The following is a 26,590-nucleotide window of genomic DNA, read 5'->3' on the forward strand; positions in this document are numbered from 1 at the left end:
ATATTATTGCAGTATTTGGCAGCTGACAGTCGTGTTGTTGTTGCTGGTTGGTCACCTGTCAAGAGATCATTTAGGCGTATGAAAAGCGTATAAAAAGGTGTTAAAATCATTTCATGGTGTGTACAGAGAGAAAGCAGGCTGGTGTGTGTTTAAAGCTCTTTGAAAGAGAGGTCTTTCTCTGTCATTCAGGGGAGGATTTTCCTCTCTGAATACAAGCGAGTTGAAAAAATGCAGAGAATGTGGTTTGTTTTCTGCCTGACTGGTGGTGACCCACAGTAGGCTACAGGCTGTATATGCTTCACAGGGTGGACACCACATTTTCTGAGGAGGAGCCCCCCTGTAAAGGGAATCCTATTAAATGTGTCACCTGCATCAAATGGAAAGAAAGGTCACGTTACATTTTTTTTACTATGAAGAGGTTGTTTCATACATATTTGAATGCTTCGTATAGAGCAGGGGTCAGCAACCTTTACTATCAAAAGAGCCATTTTAGGCAAAGAGAAAATAACACGTAATATAACGAGAATAAAGTCATAACTTTACGAGAAAAAAAGTCGTAATATTACGAGAATAAAGTCATAATTTTACGAGAAAAAAGTCGTAATATTACGAGAATAAAGTCATAATTTTACAAGAAAAAAGTCGTAATATTACGAGAATAAAGTCATAACTTTACGAAAAGAAATTTGTAATATTGCGAGAATAAAGTCATAACTTTACGAGAAAAAAAGTCGTAATATTACGAGAATAAAGTCATAACTTTACGAGAAAAAAAGAAAATAACACGTAAAATTACTACTTTATAATATTATGACTTTATTCTCATAATCTTAGATTTATTTTTTTTCCTCAATGTGGCCCTAATACTCTGTCGTATCGTCTTACCATAGACCTACAACAATGATAAATAAAAATGAAAATGTAAACAAAAAAAACTGTTATTCATTTCTACTAATTTAAAAAAAACAAAACACAGGGAGCCACTGGAGAGGAGCTAATGAGCCGCATGTGGCTCCGGAGACGCAGGTTGCTTAGAGACCCCTGGCATAGAGAAATAAATGCAATGTTAAAAATGAGCAGGTGTACATTATAGTGTCACACCCCTGAAGCTGCCACTGGCATTGTTAAACAGGTTGCAGTGTATTGGAGTTTGATAAATTATCTTTCATAGGAGACTGTGCAGTGTGCCTGTCTATCTATCTAATGATATGTAAATGTGTCTTCCCTGCAGTCATTCAAATGTCTAACAGAAATCTTCCTGTGAAACTTCTACTGAATCTAGAAAAACATGTTCCTTCCCTGAGGGTTGAACAGATACTCAAAGGCAATTACTTAAATTGAAACCGAAACTGTCTTTGCTTGGTGCGTCAGTGCTTTGTTGTTGTTTTGATTGTTTGTTTGTTTTTGTCATCAAGCATGATGTCTCAAACGCCGCTGGTTGGATTTTTTGATGATATTTGAAGAGTTGAGACACGCTGGCGTTGTGTTTTTCATTAACACACAATCCTGACAATTTTTCATTGAGGCAGTAATATTGTTTTTTAAGTAGGGCTGCAATTAACGATTATTTTCATTGTCGATTATTATTTTCTCGATTAATCAGTTAGTCGTTTGATCTATAAAATGTCAGAAATAGGTGAAAAATGTCGATCGGTGTTTCCTAAAGCACAACATGACGTCCTCAATTTTTCCACAACTCAAAAGATATTCAGTTTACTGAAAGAAGAAGCTGGAATCAGAGCATTTTGACTTAAAAAATTACTCCAACTGATTAATTGATTATCAAAATATTTGACTATTAATTTAATAATTTAAATAATTAATTGACAACTAATCTATTAATCGTTCCAGCTCTAGTTTTTAGCTTTTTACACATTAGGTGGAATCGACTTTAAACATGCCACATGAATCCATATCCTTTTCAATTTCCAGTAAGTGGTTTGATAAGAGTGCTGTACAATTAGGCCTTAAGTGTATAGTATATTTTGGCACTATTCAAAGATCAAACTTTATGTGATGTTGTTGGTAGCCTACTAGTCCAAGAGGAGTGGACAGAAAACGTCCCTCAGATACTGTAGTTACTGTAAGGTTTTAGTACCATCATCTCCTTAGTAACAGAGAGACAATGTCATCTCCCAGCAGAATATATGAACACGTCGGGCAGACTTTGCTAATGTCTGAGTCACCCGGCTCCCCAGCCCCCGGGAGTGTTTTGGTGGCTATCCTCCCACATTCAGAGAGTACAGAATGCCATGGTTACAGCCAGCCAGGTGTGTGTGCGTGCATACATGTTTGTGTGAGCTTATAGCATATAAGTTGTGTGTTTGTGCATGTTTCATGTGGACACAAAGGGCAGTGTCACCATGGTTACTACTTTTTTTTAAAGTTTCCCTCTGTGTTGTGTAGGGGGGGTGTTAAGAGTGAGAAATTTCATCGACGAGACAATGGCTTAAGTGAGAGCAATATGAATGAGTGGTCGTTATATCAGATTGAATATAACTAGGGCTGTCAATGGATTCAAATATTTAATCGCGATTAATTGCATCACTGTCCACTGTTTATCACGATTAATCACACATTTTTTTTATCTGTTCAAAATGTACCTTAAAGGGAGTCAAGTATTTAATACTCTTATCAACATGGGAGTGGACAATTATGCTTGCTTTGTGCAAATGTATGTATATATTTATTATTGGAAATCAGTTAACAACACAAAACAATGACAGATATTGTCCAGAAACCCTCACAGGTACTGCATTTAGCATAAAAATATGCTCAAATCATAACATGGCAAACTGCAGCCCAACAGGCAACAACAGCTGTCAGTGTGTCAGTGTGCTGACTTGACTATGACTTGCCCCAAACTGTATGTGATTATCATAAAGTGGGCATGTCTGTAAAACATATTAGAGATCAAATGTCAAAAGTCTGGAGCGTTATTTAGCCTCCTTCACGACAAGCTAGTATGACATAGTTGGTACCAATGGATTCCTTGGGTTTTCTAGTTTCATATGAAACCAGTATCTTCACTCCAGCTTTAAAACTGAGCCCACTTCAACCTAAAAACCGCAAGTTGCGTTAATGCGTTAAAGAAATTATGGGCATTTAAACAAATTTGTGATATTGCGTTATTATCTCATTAACTTTGAGAGCCCTAATTATAATGTGTGTGATGTGGCTGCAATTGTGGTCACTGTCATTCGTAACTGATGTAGGATGAGAGCAAGGAAAAAAAGTTTCCATCTTAACAGGTCCTTTAGTTGAGTGTATCTTACGGAAATGAGTGAAGAAATCTACTCGCTAAATAAGCTAATTTGGCTTGTTTCCAATGCAAATCAGCATTCTTGAAACACTCTGAGTGAACAGTCTGGTTTTTAAGATGTTGACACCTGTTTCGGGAAAAACCGCAGCAGGCAATTTGCCAACAAGTGACATAATCATCTTTTGCTTTCACTTTTAATTTGATATTCATACTTGTTAAGCCTTTTTAAGACACTGAATAGCTTGTTAAAATGAGGGAGAGAGAGAGCAGAAAGCGAGAAAAGAAGAAAGTGGTTGTGAGACTTGGAACAGATGCTCTCATTCCAAGTAGCTCTCCTCGTGTAATTGTTAGTGGTGACATAAGCATTGCAGAAATATTGACAGATCCTCCTCTGAGTCTGCATCTCCAGCTAATTCAGATAATGCTCCGATGCTATGGGGGATATGAAGTAAGAGCCTTGCTGCGACTCAGCAGCAGTGAGCTGGAGACATTTTGCTGATCGATGGGAGAGCCCGAGGTATCAGCTGGGATCGATGCGCTACAGACTCTGCCTGCTGCGCCGTACAAAAGCTAGCAGTGCCCACATGTATAACAGACATATATGTATAGGTCTACATATATAAATGGCTGTACACACACACACACCCATTCGTCACCCTCAATCCAACAGTCACAGAAGAATAAATTACTCCCTGATGCACTTATCAGGGGAGTCTGCTGTGAATGGCCTCCAGTCCAAATATTCCATTATGTTATTGATCGGGCCAGCACCCGGGTTGTTATCTGTGTTTTCACGCTCAAACACTCACACAAAAGCAAAACTACTCATAGTTCAAATGAGTGACGTGCTTAGAATATTTCTTGGTGTTTTAAGTTGAGTCAAGTTACTATTGTATGGTGTAGTGAGTTAGCACGCTGGGGCTGATGCCTTCCTGTTATTGTTTCTTGGGTGGCTGCATGGTGCTGTAATTTAATGTGTGTTTCCTATTATGTCTGTTTGTCTATCAAACCGCAGTTCTGTTTTGGTACCAACCACAATGTGTTTTTAGCACCGAAAGTGTGAGAGTGTTTGCATCAAATACCTGGTGAGATTCATGGCCTTGTGTACTCATTAATCAGATATTTAAAATTAGATTGAAATATAAGTTGTAGAAAAGCATCTACATGAACATCTTTATATTCTTGAAAGTAAGGCATCAAAGACATTTTGATACACATTGTCGGTACTAAAGCTCAAGTATCAGCACTAGTATTGAAAAATTGGAAACAATACCCAGTGATAAGAATAAAATGGACACCCAACTTTTTGTTGCTAACAATTATTTAAACTAATCTGTGCAGCCCTGTCTCCTAAAAATTACGTTCCCATACAACTAAATTGCGTTCTCAATCACGCTTTGACGGAAACGTATTTTGTCACGGATTACGTTTGTCTTCGACGTATCACTAATACCTTTATTAAGTCTGCGGACGGCTGCAGCGAGTGACGTAGTACAACGAGCAACGCGCAGAGCAGGTGAAGTAGTATATCGAGTGACCATTAATCAAAGTTATGTCGAATAATAACGTTATTGAATAATAACGGGTATAACAAGTGAGAAAGTCAACCTCTGGCGGCCGGGAGCGGAGGTGAATAGGTCCAACAAACACCAGACTTTGTGAAACATAGTCATTTTTGCTTTTTTGTTTTGTTTTGTTTCTATGTTGTAATCATTTTAAGCCAATGATGTTTTTTTTTTTACTAAACCTAACGCAATTTTTTTTATCCCTAAACCTAAAAAAATAGTTTTGTTGCATATTTGTTTTTGTTCCAATTTACAATGTCAATCACATGTTTAAAACAGTTTAAAACTGCGACTGTAATCTAGGAGAAAAGAACCCTCAAAACGTATTTTGGTATGCAGTTTAGTTGTATGGATGGACGTCATTGTGTGGGAGACAGGGCTGGTCTGTGCTGTGTTGTGAAAGAGAGAATGTCAGCTGACATATTTGTCTCCAGAGGAAAATTGCTCCATGCTGGACAATTGGCCGCTGTTTAGTGTATTGTGGGTTTCCACTCAAACACACAAACCAAGGCTGCTAATGTGCTTCATTTCAGGTTCTTTCTGTATTCTTCAGCACAAGCCTTTTTCCTACCAGCATGATAGAAGAGCGAGAAATAACACTTGCACACAAACAAGCTTGCAGCACCAGACGAATGACCCAGGAGAGATAACAAGGGACTAGTTTTGAGTAAGATTGAAACAGTTTTTCTCCCCCAACGTCTTTCAGACAGCTTGACACATCTGTCTCTGACTCTCTCTCTCTCCTTCTCTCTCTTTGTGTCTAGCCATGCATCCCAGCACTGTCAGCAAACATCGTAGCTGTTGACAGTAATAACTCTCCGATTCTCTTTCCCTCTTCTGTCTGCCTTCTCTCTGTTGAGGAGCGATGGAAAAGATACAAAATCCCCCACTCTCTCCTGGATCCAATGTTGCCACAACATATTGGTTGTGGTATAAATGAAAAACAGAGAGGTGTTTTTTTAAGGTTAGAGCTGGCTTTGTCCTGCATGTGTGTGCTAAATATGAACACTTGGGTATGACCGTCTGAGTGAATGTCAAGTCATATTATATCCCCATAATAATAAAATTCCCCAAAAATAATTGGTCTGAAGAAGTCTTAATCATCATACTTTCTGCCAGTAAGTCCATGTGGTTCCTGACTGATTTCAGTAAAGCCCAGTTTGGAAATATGAAAAGAGGCCAAATTTGAAAACGAGGTCATATTTGTGCAGGCCTGAAGGCTGGGACACGCGACTGCTGTGATCCTAATGGATTCACTCAAAAAATGTGTCATCGTATCAGCTTCAAACTACAAATAGTCCTGCGGCTTTGGGTATTTCTTGTCTTTCCAAATATGAGTTAAAATGGCCATTACATAACAGTAGTTTAGGCTCATCTCTTGGGACAACTTGATGTTTTCCCTCAGCGATAATGTTCAATCGTTTGACGTGGATTTGATGCGAGTACATTACAAGATGTCTGGTTTATTTAAGGACAAATAGTTTGCAGAAGAACGATTTTGAATCATGTATCTGTTACTTAAAGGGTGGGTCCATCTGCTTTCTGTTCCATTTTTATCCAAATGGAAACGTCCACTCAGCCGTTGCAAAAAGCAGTGATGTAGGTTCCCAAAGTAAGCTAATTGAAGCTAATCAATAAGGTTATAAATAATGTGAACGCTACAGCTAGCTGAGTCAGTGGCTGTGGACGGAAGCAGCAGAAAAATGTACTTTAGCCACCTAAAAAAAATCAATATCAGTTTAAGTGTATGCTATATTTAGAATATTTTCATAGCTTTACCTCGCCATCAGACAGCCCATTCCCGATGGGGAACTACAGCCACTATTATTGTTGTCTTTATAGCCACCAGACCAGACTCCATTCACAAAAACAGTCATTTTATTGCCTGAAATCTGCTTTGAAAACACAGCTAGTCTGGTCGTTTAATCAGGGAATGTAGTTAACTATGTATAGGGACCAAGAACCAGCAGTACTCTAGGTCCAGACAACCAATATTAAGATAAAAGTGTGACGTACTGTTGGAGAATATTTGAAGAGAAGGAGGTAAAACTAGTTTTCCTCTCATTCTTTTAAGAGCGTTGTATGGGAGCTAGATGTGTATCTGTGTGTTTGTACTTCTGTGGCTGTGGAGTATTTGTTTGAAGTACAGTACACAAACCGTAGCCCATTTCAACCGTGTTTTGCTTATTGGGGATCTCCCTTGTTTTGTGGTATTTCTAAATAGCGTTTGTTTGCCAGAAGAGTTTGGTCAGATGGCAATCTCAGCTCTCGAAAGAGCACAGTTGTACTTTCTAAGAAAAACCCGCATGGTAGCCATTATCAACAACACAACCAGTTCTGCCTAAGCCAGTGCTCAGTGTGGGTTGTAGTCCACTGTAGATTTGTAAGGCTGATATAATGCCAATAATTAAACCATGGAACTTTTGATAAAAAGATTTACATTACATTCTAGTCCAAAAGTCCAAAACTCTTTCCGCAAAAAAACAAAACATCAACAACAGAAAAACATATTGAGTTTTCCATTGACTGCAATGCATTTTGGTCTCTATATTTGCTTTGGAGCAAAGTTATTCATTGTTCAAGGAAGTTAGAGAGAACACAAATAACTACAAAATAAATACAAGATAAGAGACAGTATGCTAGTGTTAGTTTTGTCTGCTATGTTTTTATTTAGTCTTAGTCCTTTGTCAAATGTCCTTGTTAGTTTTCATCATATTTAGTCAAACTCATCCTGTTTTTTAGTCAAATTTTAGTTTTAAATTTTAGTTTTATTTGACTAAAAGTCTGGGCATTTTGGTCTTATTTTAGTCAAAGAAAACCAGAACTATCTGAGTATACTTTTAGTGAGGCTGTCAGTCGATTAAAATATTTAATCATGATTAATTGCATGATTGTTCATAGTTAATAGCTATTAATCACATTTTTATCTGTTCAAAATGTACCTTATAGGGAGATCTGTCAAGTATTTAATACTTTATCACCATGGGAGTGGGCAAATATGCAAATTTATGCAAATTTATGTATATGTTTGTTATTGGAAATCAATTAACAACACAAAACAATGACCAATATTGTCTAGAAACAGTATGCTCAAATCATAACATGGCACATTTTTAGTAAATGAAAACTGTTAACATTTTTATCTTTTTTAGTCATCAGATTATATTGAACATTTTAGCCAAGTTTTTTATTTTTTAAACTACATTTTATTCTCATCTTTTTACGTCAAAATTCTTGCATATTGATATAGCCACAATTAGTGTTGAATGACGTCGGGGCCGTCTTGTCATCATCTCGTCTTAGTTATGGGAAAAAAAAGTTGTTGACAAACATATTTAGTTGTAGTTTTCATCAATGATCAGTGCAATATGTAAACAGTGATTTGGTTGAATCTCACGTCGAGGGAAAACACTCGAGGTTATTGGGACACAGCCAAGAAAAGGAGGAAAAGTAGGTCTGGTAAATGTAGGTTGTGTAAGGCTGGATCTTACAGAACAACAGATGCAGACTTTGGACTATTGAGCCGAGATTAAAGGAAAAGCTTGACATTTCAGATTTTATTAAGACTCCGGGCCACTGCTGTAATTATGAATGCATTCTTCTTAGTCGTCTTGAAAAATAATCCCTCAAAGGATTATAGATGTTCAGATTTGAAGTTATGCGGCGTTGTGCTTCTTAGAACTGCTATCGTTGATCATGGAGCCACTGCTGGCGGCAAAGTATTCAGTGTTAAAGTATTTTTTGAAGAGATAACATAAAGCTGAAGATGTGACTCTTAGACTCTTCCTGAGGGTCACATGCTCTACATTGTATATCCAGAGTCCCCTGCGGACTTCACACCATTGATTGTATTGATTCACATTTTAAATGTTGCCATTTCTCTTGTAAAGCAGCTCTTCCACCCTTTATACTTTGCTTGTTAGGGGTGACCACTTACCCTGCAACCCCGCCCCTTAACATCACGAGTCATGCGCGACCCCACGATCTATTTTCAGGTCGCTCACTCCCACTCTCAGTAAGGGAAGTGATTGCGTTGACCTTTTTGGCCCCATAGAACTCAGCATAATGGTTTTTCTCATTGAAGACTCAAGGCTGACAACCATCACTTTGAAGAGAAGACGTGGTCGCCCGCTGTGCGCCGGTTCAATGCCAGCCAAAAAAGCAACAAAAGGAGTGTGTGCGAGTGTGCGTGATGACACGACGGCCGCTAACTTTCCTGTCTGTTTACACGCGGTTCCGAGCAGCAGGGAGCGCAAATGATTTTTGGATGAGAACACAGTGGTGGCGGCAATCAGCGAGACAAAGAAGAAATCCTGTCTGAGCTGCCACAAATTGACGCCATTGTCTTGACTTGTCTTATTTTACCTCTGCTTCTTGAGTGAGGCAGGGTGTGTGTTTTTTGGCTGCTGTCAGAGTGTGTTTATGAGAGTTTTTGTGTGTTCTGTAATCAGGTTTGGGCTTTTCTCTGCAAGTTAAGATTTATGCACTCTGAGGAAATTACTATCGACGTCCTTCCTTCTGTTGTTCCCTCACTGCAGGCGCTTTTTCTACATAAATCACCAGACGGTATGGGCACTGTGTCACAAACTGTGTGTTAAATTGCACTGTAACCACACACATTTTGAGAACATACACACTCGACCACACAGTGATACAATGCCTCCGCTCCGCTCCATGCATCACGCTGTATAGCTGCAGCGAGAAAATGGATTGATAAAGATCTGACGGAGAGGCAAAGCTAGTCATTGGCAAAGGTCAAGGGCTACACACACACACACACACACACACACACACACACAAACCAGATGTGTACCACTCTACTACTACATGCAGAAGCAATAAGCGGAGGGCTAATAGGTGTACACATTGACCTTACTCTCAAGGTTAGACAGCTGTGGTGTTATTTTAAAATGCAGGTGATAAAGCATGAACTCAAGGACACACACACATAAATACACTCCTTTCACATCAGCAACTGAAAGGCACGTTAACATGTTACTCTGTCACGGATATTACTGAGAAGTTAAGACCTTTGCACACCAAGTCTGTATTTTTCTGTCCGATATTGTCGCATTTTTTTAAATAAATATGACCTCAAGTTGTGTCAGTCACGTTTACACACCGAAACTTTCATTCGTCATTAAAGTTTTTGGAACGTATTCGATTTTCTGCGTTTTTTCGCATCCATCAAAATGCAAAAGAGGGTTGTTTGACCACTCAGAGCCACCGTCCGTTTGTAAAAGTCATCATCCAAAATGGCTTAATAAACATTCACTTTGTCTCCCAGCACAAACTACATATATTGAGCATTTTAGTCACTCTAGTTAGGCCAAAATATCACCTTCTTTCTCCCAAGCCATGTTGTTGTCATTGTTAAATTGTTAACTTGAGCATAAGTAAGTTACTTCAGTTTTACAGGTCTTCATGACTTTGCTCACTGTGTGCTGCCGGTGTAGTCCTGATATGACGGGTGCAGCGCAGGACACAGGATTTTTCTTCTAGGGCATTCTTGAGGATATTCCTGGGCAATAAGTGAGCATTGAGATCTATGGACCTCTGGGTTAAACAGGCGTTAAGAGCTCTGCTTAATAGGCCAACAGAGAACGTGCTGAAGTCCTAATTGCAAATGTATTCATCAATAACTACCACGATGTACAGCAGAAAGCCTTAGGGAGCAATTCAGGACTGCATACTACTGACTGCCACATACATAATACACACAGTATGTGCACACGTGCAATTCAATTTAAACACTCATGCTTGCACACACACAGATATTTGTGCTGCTGTGCTTCCCGTCAGTCAGCCAATGACATTTTCAGCACAAGCGCCACACACACATAAAATCCGGTCACATTTGATGCTCTGACATTTCATTTTCACTCTGACGTAGATTGCGTCCCATGAAACACAACACTGTATGAAAACAAATCAAAACATCTCCTATAAATTCTGCCAGCCCAATTACATTTTTTGACAATTTTTGGGTGTGATATCTGGATAGAAATTGGCTATATCTGTTGAGGATTTTTTTCACAAAAGAAAGGCACAGAGCTACACACTGATCTCTCGGATTGTCGGCTCGACACAGATTGAAACTATTTGACAAGTGAGATTCCTTGACATACAGTAAATTACCCTCACAGCCGTGTTTACAGCCAGAGAGGGACAGATAGAGACGGGAGAGAGAGAGACTGGCCAGCCTAATGAAGTCATCTCCATCCCGGTCACATAGCACAGAGGCTGTTTGAATTCCTCCAGGGATGCTGCCTCCCTTTCTGTCTGTCTCCCCCCTCTCTCTCTCTCTCGCTCTCTCTCTCTCTCTCATGTAGAAGCCCTCGGCCTCCGCCTGCACATCCAAGCATGTCTCTGTGTTTCTCTCACATGATGCGCAAACACACACTCGACGTCCTGTTGAGTTCTTTGTACAAAGGCCACAGCATGCAGGAAAGGGGAGCTGTGGAGGGGAGAGAAATACCTCCATCTTCCTCCCTCCCTTTTCCTCTTGCCCTGTGGTAGCCTCACCAAACAGTTATACACACATGCTGACACACTGTCCGTCATTTTGTAACACAACTACTCATACAGACAGACCCGTGCAGACACAATCACAAACCACCCGTGCACACACATACACACCTTACATAGGCACAATTTGGCTGCTTGACAAATACCATCTGAGTATGTTCCATTTATTGTGTGCTGACACTGACATTTTAGAATAAGAATTAGGGCTGTCAATCAATTGAAATACTTAATCGCGCATGATTGTCCATAGTTAATCGCAAATTAATCGCACACTTTTATCTTTTCAAAATGTACCTTAAAGGGAGATTTGTCAAGTATTTAATACTCTTATCAACATGGGAGTGTGCAAATATGCTGCTTTATGCAAATATATGTATATATTTGTTATTAGAAATCAATTAACAACACAAAACAATGACAGCTGTTGTCCAGAAACCCTCACAGGTACTGCATTTAGCATAACAAATATGCTCAAATCATAACATGGCAAACTGCAGCCCAACAGGCAACAACAGCTGTCAGTGTGTCAGTGTGCTGACTTGACTATGACTTGCCCCAAACTGCATGTGATTATCATGAAGTGGGCATGTCTGTAAAGGGGAGACTCGTGGGTACCCATAGAACCCATTTTCATTCACATATCTGGAGGTCAGAGGTCAAGGGACCCCTTTGAAAATGGCCATGACAGGTTTTCCTCACCAAGATTTAGCGTAAGTTTGGAGCGTAATTTAACCTCCTTCATGACAAGCTAGTATGACATGGTTGATACCAATGGATTTCTTAGGTTTTTCTAGTTTCATATGATGCCAGTATCTTCACTCCAGCTTAAAAAAAAAATTCTCAAATTGCGTTAATGCGCTAAAGAAATTAGTGGCACTAAAAATTTTTTTGTATTAACTCATTATTATCACGTTAACTTTGACAGCCCTAATAAGAATATAATGTATGACGGAGAATAAATTATAAAAAACATATTGCACGTCAGAGAAAATAACATCTTTTAGTCATTATCTCAACCCTCAGTCCGTCTCATACTGTATGTAAATCAGCTGAGACAGTTGGCCTTTGTCCAAATTGAGCAGTTAAGAGCATATGAAGGCCAGTGACGTGTTGATGGAGGAAAATATAGGCCAGTTGGACTAAACGGCAGTGAAAGCGGTGACAAAGGCAATTAAGGTAAAATGCCACGCACGCAGATGTGCGGCTGTGTGTTGTCCGCGACTTATGTGTATTTCGTTGCACATGTCTGTGTGTAAATGGATAGTGGCGTGGCATATTTCAGCGTGTGTGTGTGTGTGTGTGTGCTGAGATGTTCTCTTGGCTCTCCCAGCCCTTGTCAAGAAGAATTAGGGCAGCCCTCTTAGAGAAGCAGGGAGAAAATACAAGCTGCTGATGCTCCTCTTCAGTGTCTGTGTGTGTGTGTGTGTGAGAGAGAGAGAGATTGGGGGGGATTGTACAAGCATGTGCTTTTCTTCATGCTCTGTAACAAATGGTCATCAGTAGCAAATTGGATAGATCAGTAAGAATGCAGAGGGAAAGAAGTGATAGAGAAAGAACACAAAGGAGAAAAAGAAGAGCTGCAGGTACTACAGGTAGTATTGTGTGCTCAGCGACCTGTTGAGAACATCTGAGCATGCCCAGTAGTCTCCTCTCGCTCCACACGTTTCCAAGAATATTTCAGGTCTGTTGCTAAGCACGTCTAAACACACACTCTCAGCGAAGAGTCCTGCAGAGAAGTGCATGAAAGGCGAAAGGTGAATAGAACCTCTATTCAAATGTAAATGCACACCAACGTCTTCGATATAAACACCATGTTTAACATCCCAACTGGAGATCACTTGAATTGAAGTCGGAATGTTTAAAATGTGACATGAAAAGGAATTAAAGGATTGTCAAGATATCATCAGATAAAAAGATATATATATATATATGGTAGAGTGTGTAGGATTTGGCTGGATCTAGTGGTGTGGTTGCAGATTGCAACCAACTCAGTACCCCTCTGCTCACTCCTCCCTTTCCTAGACTGCATTAATGTGAGCCGCAGAGTGCAAAACAGTGGTAACGCTGTTCGCCTCGCTCAAAGGCCATTCTTAAGGCCTTTACACACCGGATGAATGACGAATAAAAGCAGCGAAAATGCGAAATACTCGCAGTAAATATTCTATATCTAGGGCTTTTATTGTGAAAGGTAAGAACTGAAGGAGCAGATCTTTGTCAAGGTTGAAACCAGTGATCAAGTTTGCCGTCCTGGTTCGGACTATGGAGCCTCCGTGTTGTTGTTTCATATAAATATGGGTGCAACGCAACCCGTTCCGCACAACGTGCATCGCTTTTTAACGTGAAAAAAATGCCCCCCAGTGTTTAAAGGCAGCTGTTTCACAAGCGTGTTGGACAACTACGGTAGCCTTCAGGTAATGTAAAAACGTGAAAAGCCTTCTCTAGTGCCAGTGTTTGGTTTGTCCGTTCTGGGCTACTGTAGAAACATGGCGGAGCAACACGACGAAGAGGACCCGCTAGATATGAAGGGCTCATTCTCAGGTAACGAAAACGTTACCTTAAACGGTAGTTTCAGGTGATTGTTCACTTAATTCCATTTCTGCTAATAAATCCCCCAAAGACCAACAATCCTTTAAGTGATAAGAAGAAAATGTTTCTTTTCTAAACCTAGTGATTTGGCCCCTGCAGTCTTTGCATAATATATGAGTTGTGTTAGACCTCCATAACAAGCCCCTTAAAGCTCCATTTAACAGTATTGTTGGTATTAAGATTTAATGAGTGGACTCCCGGTGGGGTGAATGGGTTTCTTGTACCTCCGGCCCTTCCCTCAGCATCAACACTGCAGTCTGTAGCTTTTTGCAGTTTTTAGCTGCTTTCAGCTCGTTGTGGTTTTGTGGATTGGCAGGTCGGTACCTCGGAGGGGAAAACAGTTGACTCTTTGTTGTCTCCTGAGAAATGAGTCATATTTTTTTATTTTGGAATAACTCGATTCTGGATGTTTTCTTGTAAACTTTAGGAGAAACCCCCTTAGGAGAAAATTAAGGGCAAAAATAATGATCATCGTCACACTAGTAGTGCCTAAATAGCAAAGAGAGTCTTTGTAAAACTGGAAGCAAGGGGAATGGAATGGAAATGTCTGGTGTAATCAGTGAGTCTCTGCTCTGTGCTGCTAGGCAGAGATTGGACCAAAGTCTATATGTAATATAGATGTGTTATGATTCAGACCACTTCTGTAAGGCGAAGGTCCAAGCCAGTATGATTGGATGAGCTACGTCACACCGTCAGAGTGGAACGAGAGCAGTCAGGTGGATACATAAAATGACCACAGCAGTAAATGCAGTAAATGCTTCCTGAAATGAGACATAACAGCGACAGTAATGTCTGTAAAGAAAATATTTTTCAACAAAAATAGTAGAGAAAACATTTGAATAGTTAACTGTGATGGCTTTGTTGTGTTGTTTTACATTATTTAAAGCAGTATGCAGCCCTTCATTTGTATATGGCCACTGCAATTTAAGTTTTGTGTCAGATATTTAACCTTACTTTGAGTAATTCACATAATTCAGTCTCATTAACTTCCGCTTATCTGGGGCCGGGTCTACCCCAGCAATGCTTTCCAGCTCTTCCTGGGGGACCCCGAGGCGTTCTCAGGCTGTTCTGGGTCTACCCCGGGGCCTTTTACCAGTTGGACATGCCCGGAAGACCTCCAAAGGGAGGCGTCCAGGTGTCCAGGCGTCCAGATCAGATGCCCGAACCATCTCGGCTGGCTCCCTCCGGATGTCTGTCTCTAAGGCTGAGCCCAGCCACCCTAGGAAGGAAGCTCATTTCAGCCGCTTTTTATCCGCGATCTCAGTCTTTTGGCCCTCTACCCAAAGTTCATGACCCTAGGTTAGGGTCGGAACGTTGATGGACCGGTAAATCGAGAGCTTTGCCTTCTGGCTCAGCAAACCTTTTCACCACAACAGTCCTGCATGACTGCTGACGTCGTACCAACCCGCCTATCCATCTCCCGCTCCATTTTACCCTGAACAAAACCCTGAGATACTTGAACTCCTTCGCTTAGGGCAGTGACTCACTCCCAACCTGGAGGGCGCAATCGACAGTTTTCTGGTAGAGAACCATGGCCTCAGACTTGGAGGTACTGACTCTCAATCCCCGACCGCTTCACACTCGGCTGCAAACTGACCCAGTGTGTGCTGAAGGTCACGGCAAACAGAACCACATCATCTGCAAAGAGCAGAGACGTAATTCTGAGGTCCCCAAACTGGAAACGCTGGGAAAAGTTGTAATATTGCAAAAATAAAGTCAGAACTTTACGAGAAAAAAGTCGTAATATTACGAGAATAAAGTCATAACTTTACGAGAAAAAAAGTCGTAATATTACGCGAATAAAGTCACAACTTTACGAGAAAAAAAGAAAATAACATAAAATTTCTACTTTATAATATTACGACTTTTTTTCTCGTTACTTCTGACTTTATTTTCGTAATATTATGACTTAATAAATCTCAGATCTATTATTTTTTTCCTCAAAGTTGCCCTCATACTCTGTCATACCATAGACCTACAACAATGATAAAGAAAGATGAAAATGTAAACAAAAAACAGTTATTCATTCCAACAGGGAGTCACTGGAGAGGGGGTAAAGAGCTGCATGTGGCTCCGGAGCCGCAGGTTGCAGACTCCTGAAATAAGAAATGCAGGGAATTCAATTTCTGGCTATATTGTTATGTCCACAGACCACCGACTGTCTGCTACGTCATACAGATAATTTTCTGATGGCTTTCAACATATTAATTGATTTTCCTAGTGGTACTGGAGCTCCCATTCATAGCAATCACAGCAGGTTTATGTGTATACTCAGTGGTGGTGGGGGCAGTTTTATCACATGAAAAAGTGACTCTAGAGATGCAACGTCAATAATTGTTACCACAAGGTCTTTGTAGTTTTTTTTTCCCACTTCCTCTAAAGTGTCTCTTGGATTTAAATTTGTTACTCGCAGGAGATATATTAGTGTACACTGAATATCTCCAGTAAATTGTGAAGGGAATTGCTTGAGTGAACTGCATCCCTCAGTGTGTCGTTCTTCCTCCTTCTCTCTTTTGCCGCCGTTTGCAGTCACACATGGACTCTAATTTCGGATTAGTCACCACAGCAGAAATAGTCTCTTTGTTTTCCACCCAGCGTTATCTTTAGCATTGCTGTTTTGTTTTTTCTGTGCATGGGTTCTTTATCTTGCTCATTGAGTAGATGCTTATTAGATCTGGAATACTGGATCTTCCCATATCATAACGCAAAATTGAAGCAGTAACATGTGTGTGTGTGACGCGGTGGACATCCGGGATAGTTGAACTGGAAAATCATTAGACCATACACAAGTTGCTCCATGTGGTTCTCTGCGTGTATCTACATGTGTGTAAATGTATCTAGTTCAGTGAGATGGTGTAGTCTCCACAGAGCTTATTCAGGTCACGGTCAAACTGAGAGAGAGAGATGGAAAGAAAAAGAGAGAGGGAGAGTGAGGAGGGGAAGAAGAAGTCAAACAGAAGACGGAACAGGAAATAATGCTCTGGGCTCGAACCGAGAAAACCCCTATTCCCCCTGAGAAGAGGACAGAACTGGTGACAAGAGGAGATGGAAGTAAAGAATACTCGAGTAATAAAGAAGAGTAATGATGTAAAAGCATGATGTGTGAAAAGCTCAAGTAGGGACAGAGGATGTTTGAGGGAGCAGAAGGTGATGCGGAAGAAATGTGATGAAAAGACAGCACAGCATGTAACAGGCTTGAGCAGCAAGTTCCAGGCATACCAAACAGCTGTAGCAGTACCAAATGACCAGAAATACCATACCAAGGAAAATATCAGTTTAAAGAGGACCTATTTTGCTCATGTTCAGGTGCAGACTTGTATTTCAGGTTTCTACTAGAACATGTTCACATGCTTTAAAGTTCAAAAAAGGCTTTATTTCTCTCATACCAGCTGTGCTGCAGCACCTCTTTTCACCCTCTGTCTGAAACGCTCTGTTTGAGCTCAAAAAGCCCAGTCTGCTCTGATTGGTCAGCTGGCCCGCTCTGTTGTGATTGGTCAACAGAAACCAAACTCTTCAGACTCCGCTCCAGCTCTGCTCTAACGAGCTTTGTTTGACCAAACTAGCTGCTATAGGCAGATATTATGCAAATGTGTTACTTGGTGACATCACCACGTTACGGAAGAGAAGGCAGGACTTTAAAGGTCCCATATTGTAAAAAGTGAGATTTTCAGGTCTTTTATATTATAAAACAGGTTTAAGTGCTATATAAATACTGTTAAACTATCAAAACGCTCAATATACGGAGAAACACACACAGCCCGTATTCAGAAATTGTGCGTTTGAAACAAGCCGTCTGTCGGATTTCTGTCCATTTGTGATGTCACAAATATACAATATATATATAGACCCTTACACAGTTTTAAACATACTAAATGTGTCTCAGTTTATTTCCTTTTGCAGTGTATGTGAATAACATCAGCTGACAGGAAGTAAACATTGTCCCAAGATGTTGCCTAGCGACGCAATTCCGTTGCAATTCCGCTGAAATGCACTAAAACAGAGCGTTTCAGACGGAGGGTAAATACAGGTATATTCAGGCAGACAGTATGAGGAAAATAACGTTGTTTTTTTACATTACAGCATGTAAACATGTTCTAGTAGAAACATAAAATACAAGTATGAACCTGAAAATGAGCATGATATGGGACCTTTTAAACAAAGCGTTTCAGGCAGTTCAAGAGTTTCTGTGGGGTAGTTACCCCTTTTTGGCCTGGACTTTGTAACTTTGCAGAACTTTTACATGCACATAAAACTATATAACACACTAAAGGAGAGGGGAAAAAGCACAAAAACATAACAGTCCTCTTTAAATCTTTGGATGAAAACCAGCAATTAGAATAAATGTCGGTCGATGGCACAGATCAGGATAACTGCTTCAATTATAATGATGAAGTTGTCTTCTTCTGTTAACAGCCAAAATGATGAAGCTTTATTTATAACGCTACATTAACCTATAGCAACGTGAATTAAATGTAATGAAAACCAGTTTAATGGTATTGGCATGCATTCAAAAGTTTACTTATACAAATTATAGGTCATTTCAGGTAACTCAAAGCAGCTGCTGCTGTAATCTTTCAATGCAGTAGATTGGTAGATTTGGCTTTGCCCAGAAGAAGCAATTTGCTGTGCTGTCACATCACTTTACTTATACAGATTGTAAGGTTTTAAGACTTATTGATCACAAAATTGAACACAAATACTGCTGACATAGAGTGCACGCTACGCAGAGAATATTCACATCCTTTGCTTAAGTAAAAGTACAATGGTCACAAGATAGATCTGACTTTTTTGTGTGAAATATTGGATAATTTGACCGCTTTTGGCCTCCCAACAATTATTTAAATGAAGCCATTTTAGAGGTTTAGAGGGCAAATCACTGTTTAGTGAAATTACTAACAACTCATAGACATCTGAAAGGTGAAAAGCAGCCCCAACTAGACACTGAATGGGAACCACAGGCTTTTAATCACTTAATAATAATCTGAAAAGGCTGTCGTGGAGTTAAAATTACAATATTTCTCTCTCTGAAATGTAGTGGAAAATAAAGCTTCATAAAATGGAACTACTGGAAGTGCCTCAAAAGGGTACTTAACTACAGAAATTGAGAAAGTGTATTTACTTTCCGCCACTAACTCTGCAGCTAATTAGCCAATTAGAACTAACTGAGAGTTAATGATAACCAATTAAGAAAAACATCATAACCTTATTTCAAACCAACCAACTGTAACTAGTACAGAGTGAATCAAAACAAGGGAAAAGTTATTTAAGTGGCTGAAAAGAAAGAAAAGAAATGAATGTTGACATTGAATTTGACATGATGACGTCTTCACTCATTAAATTAGATCTTGGCTGACTTTCCTTTATGAAAATGATTCATTATATTTGCAGCGGTGGCTACCACGACAATAAATCTTGTTCAGTTTATAACCTAGAAAAGAAAGCCTCTATACTCTGCACCGCCATGTTCTGTAGCTGTTAAGCACCCTTCCTCTTTCACACTCTCAACTTTTCTCTCTTTCTTAGTTAAGCCTGGACTTCAAATAGAGTCCACAACGACAGAAATAGAGCAGATACGGTCTCAAACACACACAAAAGAGCTTCCTCTGTAGAGACACAGTCTGCTACTCAGACTTCCTGCCTCCTCCTCTTCATCCTCATCCTCATCCTCTCCTCTCCTCTCCTCTCCTCTTTTCTCCCCTCTTCACTCTCCTTTCTCCTCTCCTCTCCTCTCCTCTCCTCTCCTCTCCTCTCCTCTCCTCTCATCCAGTGGGCTAAAAACCCAGTTTCTGTCTGTAGTGTAGATGGCTGTGAGGGTCCCTGGAGGGGGTTTTGCTGTTGTCGTCCAGGTAACACACTTGTCAGGGACGCGGCCTCTCAAGCCAGTCCAAAAGGCACAGTAGATGTATTCATTCATTTTATAATAGGAGGGGGGTAGAGGAAAATGGGGAAAGGAGAGAGAGGGATGTACCGGAGAGGAAAATGGATTAAGAGAAGGGGGGAAAGTGCGATAGGACGTGAAAGGAGAGGAAGGTAGGAAGGAAGGAAGCTAGAGAGGAGAGGAAATCTAAAGAGAGAGGTGAAAAGGTGAGCGCCACCAACACCTCAGCACTGATGGAATCCCTGCTCGTGGAGTCGGGTGGAGAAACACACACACACACAGCTGTCAGTCAAGTGGCCCCAATTGGCTGTCAGTAGTTGCCATGGTTACCGTCCCCCATTCTGCCGTTATCGTGTGGCTCTCCCCCGATGAGCAAACGCACAGAGGTGTGTCTTCCACTGTGGGAGAGAACCAGGCATTTGACATAATTACAGAGTCGTCATATCAGTTAAAGACGCTGCCTCACCATCTCTCTCTCCGTCTCTCTCTCTCTCTCTCTCTCTGTCTTTTGTCCCCGTTTTTCATTATTTAATTCCTTCTTTCCCCTTTTTTTATTAACTCTCTCAGAGGGAGATTGACAAAGCAAATGAGCATAACGGAGCTCGTATGTGTGTCCTGCCCATCTGGTGTCAGATTTCACTTCCTGTTGCTGTGATTGACAGCTGTCAAGAGGTGATGAGTCAGAGGCATGGCCACGGAGGCAGGGCACCGTACTAGTATAGTTTGCCCCCCAGGGAGGAGGAAGCACGGTTTGACAGGCAACGGAGACGCTTTGATCAGATCTGAGATCAGCACCTTCATATCTGCCGATGATAACTCTATTTTGATTGTTTTATGTGTATATAAGTGAGTTGTACTTTATATATTGGAGCAAAGTTGATTAAAACTGTTGAATAACGATTCTTTTTGCAGACAGTATGATTAAAAAATAGCATGGCAAAGGTAGGCTGGTACATTTGCCTTTAACTTAGTAGACCCAGGTTCAATATCCAGCTCAAATAAAGGACTTTTCTCCTGTTCGTGAAGTATAAAACTTTTCATGAGTTTATAAGCTATTTACAGCTTTATGACGGTATGGCATTTTTAGATAACCCAATGGGCTTTTAAATGGTTTATATATCTTAAGAAGTAGGAGAATTTTCTCAACCCATAAAGGAATACTTTTAAAATCACCAAATGTTGAGAAACATGGTTTTCATTGGATAGTGATGCAATTAGGGCTGCCCCCTCTTAGTCGGTTAGTCTAATAATCAGACGTTTTGGTCTTAGTCGACTAAGATTTCTTTAGTTGGTTAGTAATTTTTTATGCTTTTTTTCATGGTGAATGACTTATTCCCAAGAAACTTATGAGCACATCTCTGGTAAACTCAAGATTTAAAGTGGCGCTTTTGTGTGATTGCTTGTGGAAACTAAATTTTTGATTAAATCAACTTATCGATTAGTCGATGAAATTGTGTGAGTGTTAGAGGCCGTATACATTTCGCCATCTAAAACGTGTGGAAAACCCCAGCTGTGGCGTTTTTGGTAACTGAACTTGCATTTTATATAGCGCTTTTCTAGTCTTCTGACCACTCAAAGCGCTTTACACTACATGTCAGCATTCACCCCCATTCACACACACAGATGGCAGAGGCTGCTAAAGGGCCAACATTGCCCATCAGGATCTAATCTAAATACTCATTCACACACCGATGGCTCAGCCTTCGGGAGCAATTTGGGGTTAAGTGTCTTGCTCAAGGACAACATCGACATGTGACCAGGAGCAGCCGGGGATCGAACTCTACCCTCTGAGCCACAGCCGCCCCGCCATGCAATGCATTAACCCTGAAGATGATCTGGTTTGATGGCTTTGACTCATCACATGAGCTGTGTATTAATGATACAGATCACATTTTTTTAATTAAATGTGTAGAACAGCATCTAGTCTGCCAGAAAGGATTAAAATAAGATGAGATCTTTTACAGCTGCAAAGCCAAACAAGCCAACATGGTAAAACTGGAGTGCACTGAATGGTTTTAGGCTTCCTTAATATGGATCATTCCTATAAATGTATGCACGTCTAATTTCTTGTGCAATAAGTCTGCAAAAATGTCATTGAAATGAAAAGATACTGAACTTTTCATTTGACGTCACAAACATATGTCACGGTCTTATGTGAACGGTGAATGTGCGAACCACTTCTAGGTAAGATGTAGGTATTTATGTCTCCTACATCGTAATCACCTAATGGGGGCGCTTTGTGCTTTGCGTCATGCGTGGTCCCTGTTCTTTCTTGCTAATTGCCTTAAAAGCTGCATATGGTGAAAGCTTGAAAAGGGTGCTGCTATGTGATGTGTCCTTTGGCAGAAACACATGTTCGTGTTAGACAGCTCAACAGATAGCTGCATTTTTCATTTTTTGTTTACCACATGCGTAAACTGCCTATAATCTGTTATTGATTAGATTTCTGTTTAAAGGATTACCAAACCCAGTTAAGGCTGACTGAGTCACTTAGGCTTTTATATAAATTGAATTATTTGCATTTAGATGTGCAGATTAGAGAGATAAAGAAACGATTAAGTGATTCAGTCAGACTCACAAAGTGTTTTTTGTGTCAAGGAACATGCATGCACCAGAAACGGTGAGAGCCAGCAGAAATGCCAAAGGCGGTGTTTTTTGTGGGGAAAGGATGAGAGTGAGAAAGAGGCTGCATAGAAAATCTGTTGAAGAAATCAATATTTTTTGGACACAAACCAGCTCTCCACTTTGCCATCAACAGTAGGACTCTATTGCTTATCATCACAGCCGATTAGTTGATTGATACATTCATCTTTTGCTATTAAAAGATCAATTGTTCCGTCATTTATTGGACCGAAAAGGCGTAAAATCAAAATTACACATTACTCATATGAAAGAGCATTTTTTTTTTTTTTCTAAATATACTAGCACACTATATTTAAGCGTGGTGCGTTTATTCTGCAGACCTCTCCGTGACTCGGATGGCAGCTTTTAGCTTTCCGCTGCCTGCCTCTGGATGAAAAGAGGGAGAGAAAAAGAGAGAGAGCAGCCATGACTCATTCACATTATCCTCTGAAGTGGAAATCCTGAAAATGTGTCTTACTCACACACATTCACACACACAAACACACAACTCGTGAGCAGGGGGGAGCCCAGGAGCCCATTTGGAGTGCCACCATGTGTGATGTGCTTTGAGCAGCAGCCAGTCAAAGAGTGTGGAGCCTCAAATATTCTCTCAAAGGGTGAAAGTGTATTTTAACCTGAGTCTCGAACTGCACCTCCAACTGTGGGGGGGGTATCGAGTGGGAAATGACTCCCGGCCACCAGCAACCAGCCAACATGGTGCCACGTCAGTGTGCAAGTTTATTTTCTAGCATGTACAGTAGGTGTGCATTCATCTGTTGATGTCCAGGTTTATTTTTAGATGGTGTTAGATGGTGAAACTGCTTTATGAATTTCCATCCCGATCTGATGGGAAGGCGTATATGTAAGACAGCATTACAAGGACATTCAAGAGAACGCATTTTAGCCTTTTCACGTGTCATTCGATCTATTCAATTCAGTTCTATGCTTATATACTATATACATTAAAGCTTCAGTAGTCAGTATATTTTTGGCATCATTGGGCAAAAATTCCATAATAACCTTTCAGCATATTGTCATTCAAGTGTTCTGAGAGAAAACTAGACTTCTGCTCCTCCTCATGGCTCTGTTTTCAGACTTAAGAGAATCTAGCCTGTGACGGGAGACTTTGACCAATCACAGGTCATTTCCTTGAGAGAGCGTTCCTATTGGCTGTGCTCCAGCTCCGTGTGGCGGCGTCACAAACTTTCTCATTTTACAGCTAAACCGTGCACTACAAGATGATTCTGGAAACATTTGAGGAGAGAAATAGGCATTACAGTAACATAATATTGATTCATATTTGATCAGCGCTGCCTAGTTTGACCGTTTGGTCGGAGTTTGCGAGTGATTGACAACCGGAACTCATAGACGGCAGATGGACAGCAGACCTCAGATCAGCTCTTACTGCTTGTTTTCTTCCGGTCTGTGGTTGCAGATGCCGTCAGGAGCACCAGAGGACACTGGAGGACACAGAAGAACATGATTTTTTTTCAGATTACCTGTTTCATGTACTACTGTCACGATATAGCGACCGTTTTATAAAAATAACTTTTTTTAATCATATTTGCTCCAATCTCGCCTACTTCAGCTTTAAATACTGCAATTTGTTGCTGCACTAAAAAGGTTTACATTTGAATTGTAATTCCTGTTTGGAAGATTTTTTTAACCAAGTTGCTGGTGCACGATTTCTTATTTTAATAATGAATAACAAATCAGTACATTTATATCTGTGTATTTATTTGTTACATTTTGTTTTGCAAAGCAATATTTCAGGCAAGCCTTACACATAAATGATGATCCCAGTCACCACACAGCTTATTAATTAAACACTGGTATCAAATCGGTACTCGGTGTCGGCCGATACCCAAAGACCAGTTATCGCTGTCGGTATCGGGACTGAAAAAGTCAGATCGGTGCATCCCTAGTTTTCTCATAATGTAATATTCATTCACTTATATTTATAACAACACAGCTGGTTGTTTCTTCATGTCAAACTTTGAGAGAGAATGGCATTGTATTGAAGCAGTCATTATAGTCAGGCTATGCTATAAAGCATGTAAACCTCTTAGCTGGATTATTGCATCCATGCGGAGGACAGACAACACAGTAGGCAAACACTTACGGATGATTTTGAGTCTGCAGTGCACCTGACGTGTGTGTTTGGATGATTGGAGGAAAAACCTAAGTTACCTGGAACATGTAACCTGAACCAAACGCTTCAAACAACTGTTTCTCAAATGTCTCAAAATATGACGACAAATCATCGTGCAAAGTGCCTCTTGACGTGGCACATTTCATACGAGCGATTTGATATAGAGAGATGGAGACAACTGAAAAGTGAGCTGAAAACCAGTTTGTAGTCTGTGCACTCCCTCGCCAATGACGGTTTCAGGGCTTAAGTCTGACAGCCTTTCACAATCCCTAGGATTTGAAAGGATGATGGGGAAGCATTACCCACATTTTCATGCCCCTTTCCGCGACCAGGAAACGCCAGGGCACCTTAAATAGATGAAAGGAAGTGGATTGGAGAGTAGATCTCAATTCTTATTAAGGCCACTTAACATGCTAGAGTGATTTAACCTCTTTGACAAGTTAGTGATCTCAATCTCTCCTCTCCTCCCCTCTGGAGACCATTAGCTGCCACCACCGCCATCATCATCTTTCATCTCATTATTCCCAAATCAGACTTAATGATAAGATATTATGCCGCTTTCATATCCGGCCATTTCGCTTTTCCCCAGCCTTCCTCCTTTTCCGTTTTTGGGGAGCATAAATTCTTCTTAATGTCCATCTCGGCTGAAACTCATTGGTTTGTTTAAAGCCGCACAATCTATCACTATAGAGAATATAATCTTAGACGTAGTGTTCTTCAAGCGTGAAATGAGGAATCTGAATATCCACAAATAAAGAGGCTGAATAATAAACAAACATTGAAATGTTTTCGCCGCGGACGTGGAGACACGTAGCTCAGTTTGTCTTCTCTTGTCAGGTTTAACTGAAACTTTCTGCTCACTGTGGGGATTAAGACGCAGTAAGATGTCTACCTGTCAGTACAGCCCTCGTCTCAGACAGGAGTAAATTCACACTGTGTAACGTCAAAGAATAAGGGTGGAGATATTCTATATTTTTCTTTCTGTCACTACCAACAAGTCCATCTGTCAATACTTTCCAACATCCCTGCCCTGTTTGTTATTTCATGGGTTTTGTTACGAGCCTCCGTGCCGTGGGGTATCCAGTATTTTAATTATGTTTTTGTATTTTCACACCTCAGATAAGAGTTTCACAGGAATACTGTAAACAGAGCGGGACCCTAACGTGCCGACTCATGGCCAACAGAGTACATAAATAGTCTGCGTGTTATAATGCATTCACTGCCACATTTGGATGACAAATGTTTTTTCCAAGGGAACTGTGTTTCTGACTACTTTCTCCTTTTGTGTCTCCACAGAAACCTGCTGGACAGGGACACCTTCTCCAAATCAGACCCAAGTAAGACTCACCACCTCTCCACCTTTTTGTTTTATTATCACCTCATGATCAACAAGTTTGTGTTTGTGTCAGTACATGATTGTTCATTGTGGATGGCAAAAGGCTCTTTATCATTTCTGAGCTTGCCCAAAATCACAAAAAGAGAAGGTAAGAACAGTAGAGGCCTGAGGCAAGAAAGAAGGAAATAAAAGCATTAGTAAATAAAGAACACAAGAGAAGAATAAGGAGAACTAATGTTGTATAAACTGAGAAATTAATTAGAGACCAAAAGAAGGTCTTTTGTTTTGCCATATGTAGTCGTGAGTCACTCCTTATGTGTGTTGTTGTTTTTTTTCACTAAATGCGTGAGCTCGGCTGGAGGCGGGTCTGACTAATGCATGAAGCCAACTAAGAAGCTCCTCTCATCTCCCAGCAGTAAAAATCATTATAATAATGCTGTTAGTGGCAAGAAGTTAAAGGAGTATAGTTAAATAAGCTTATTCACGTCCTTTTCTAAGAGTCAGATGAGAAGCTCGATACCACTCTCCTGCATGTCAGAGCTGTTGGCTTGAGACTTAGAGGTCGTCTGCTGAGAGACTTTACTCATTTACATCCGAACTACTCCTTAAAGAGAGTTTTACACCTCGTTTCCACACAGTTTTGTTTGTAATCCCGCGGTAC

General features: G+C 40.4%; 1 protein-coding gene across 4 annotated transcripts in view; it reads left to right on the top strand.

The window, feature by feature from the left end:
- Nucleotides 1-26,590, top strand: part of LOC119482722 (copine-8) — a 98,420-nt gene that overhangs the window by 3,484 nt on the left and 68,346 nt on the right. For all 4 annotated transcript variants that reach the window (XM_037760554.1, XM_037760553.1, XM_037760551.1 and 1 more), the window contains exon 2: nt 25,890-25,930. In XM_037760554.1, coding sequence (XP_037616482.1) covers nt 25,890-25,930 — 41 coding nt within the window. The remainder of the gene's footprint in view (nt 1-25,889; nt 25,931-26,590) is intronic.

The sequence above is a fragment of the Sebastes umbrosus genome, chromosome 23, assembly GCF_015220745.1.
Source record: "Sebastes umbrosus isolate fSebUmb1 chromosome 23, fSebUmb1.pri, whole genome shotgun sequence".
NCBI lineage: Eukaryota > Metazoa > Chordata > Actinopteri > Perciformes > Sebastidae > Sebastes > Sebastes umbrosus.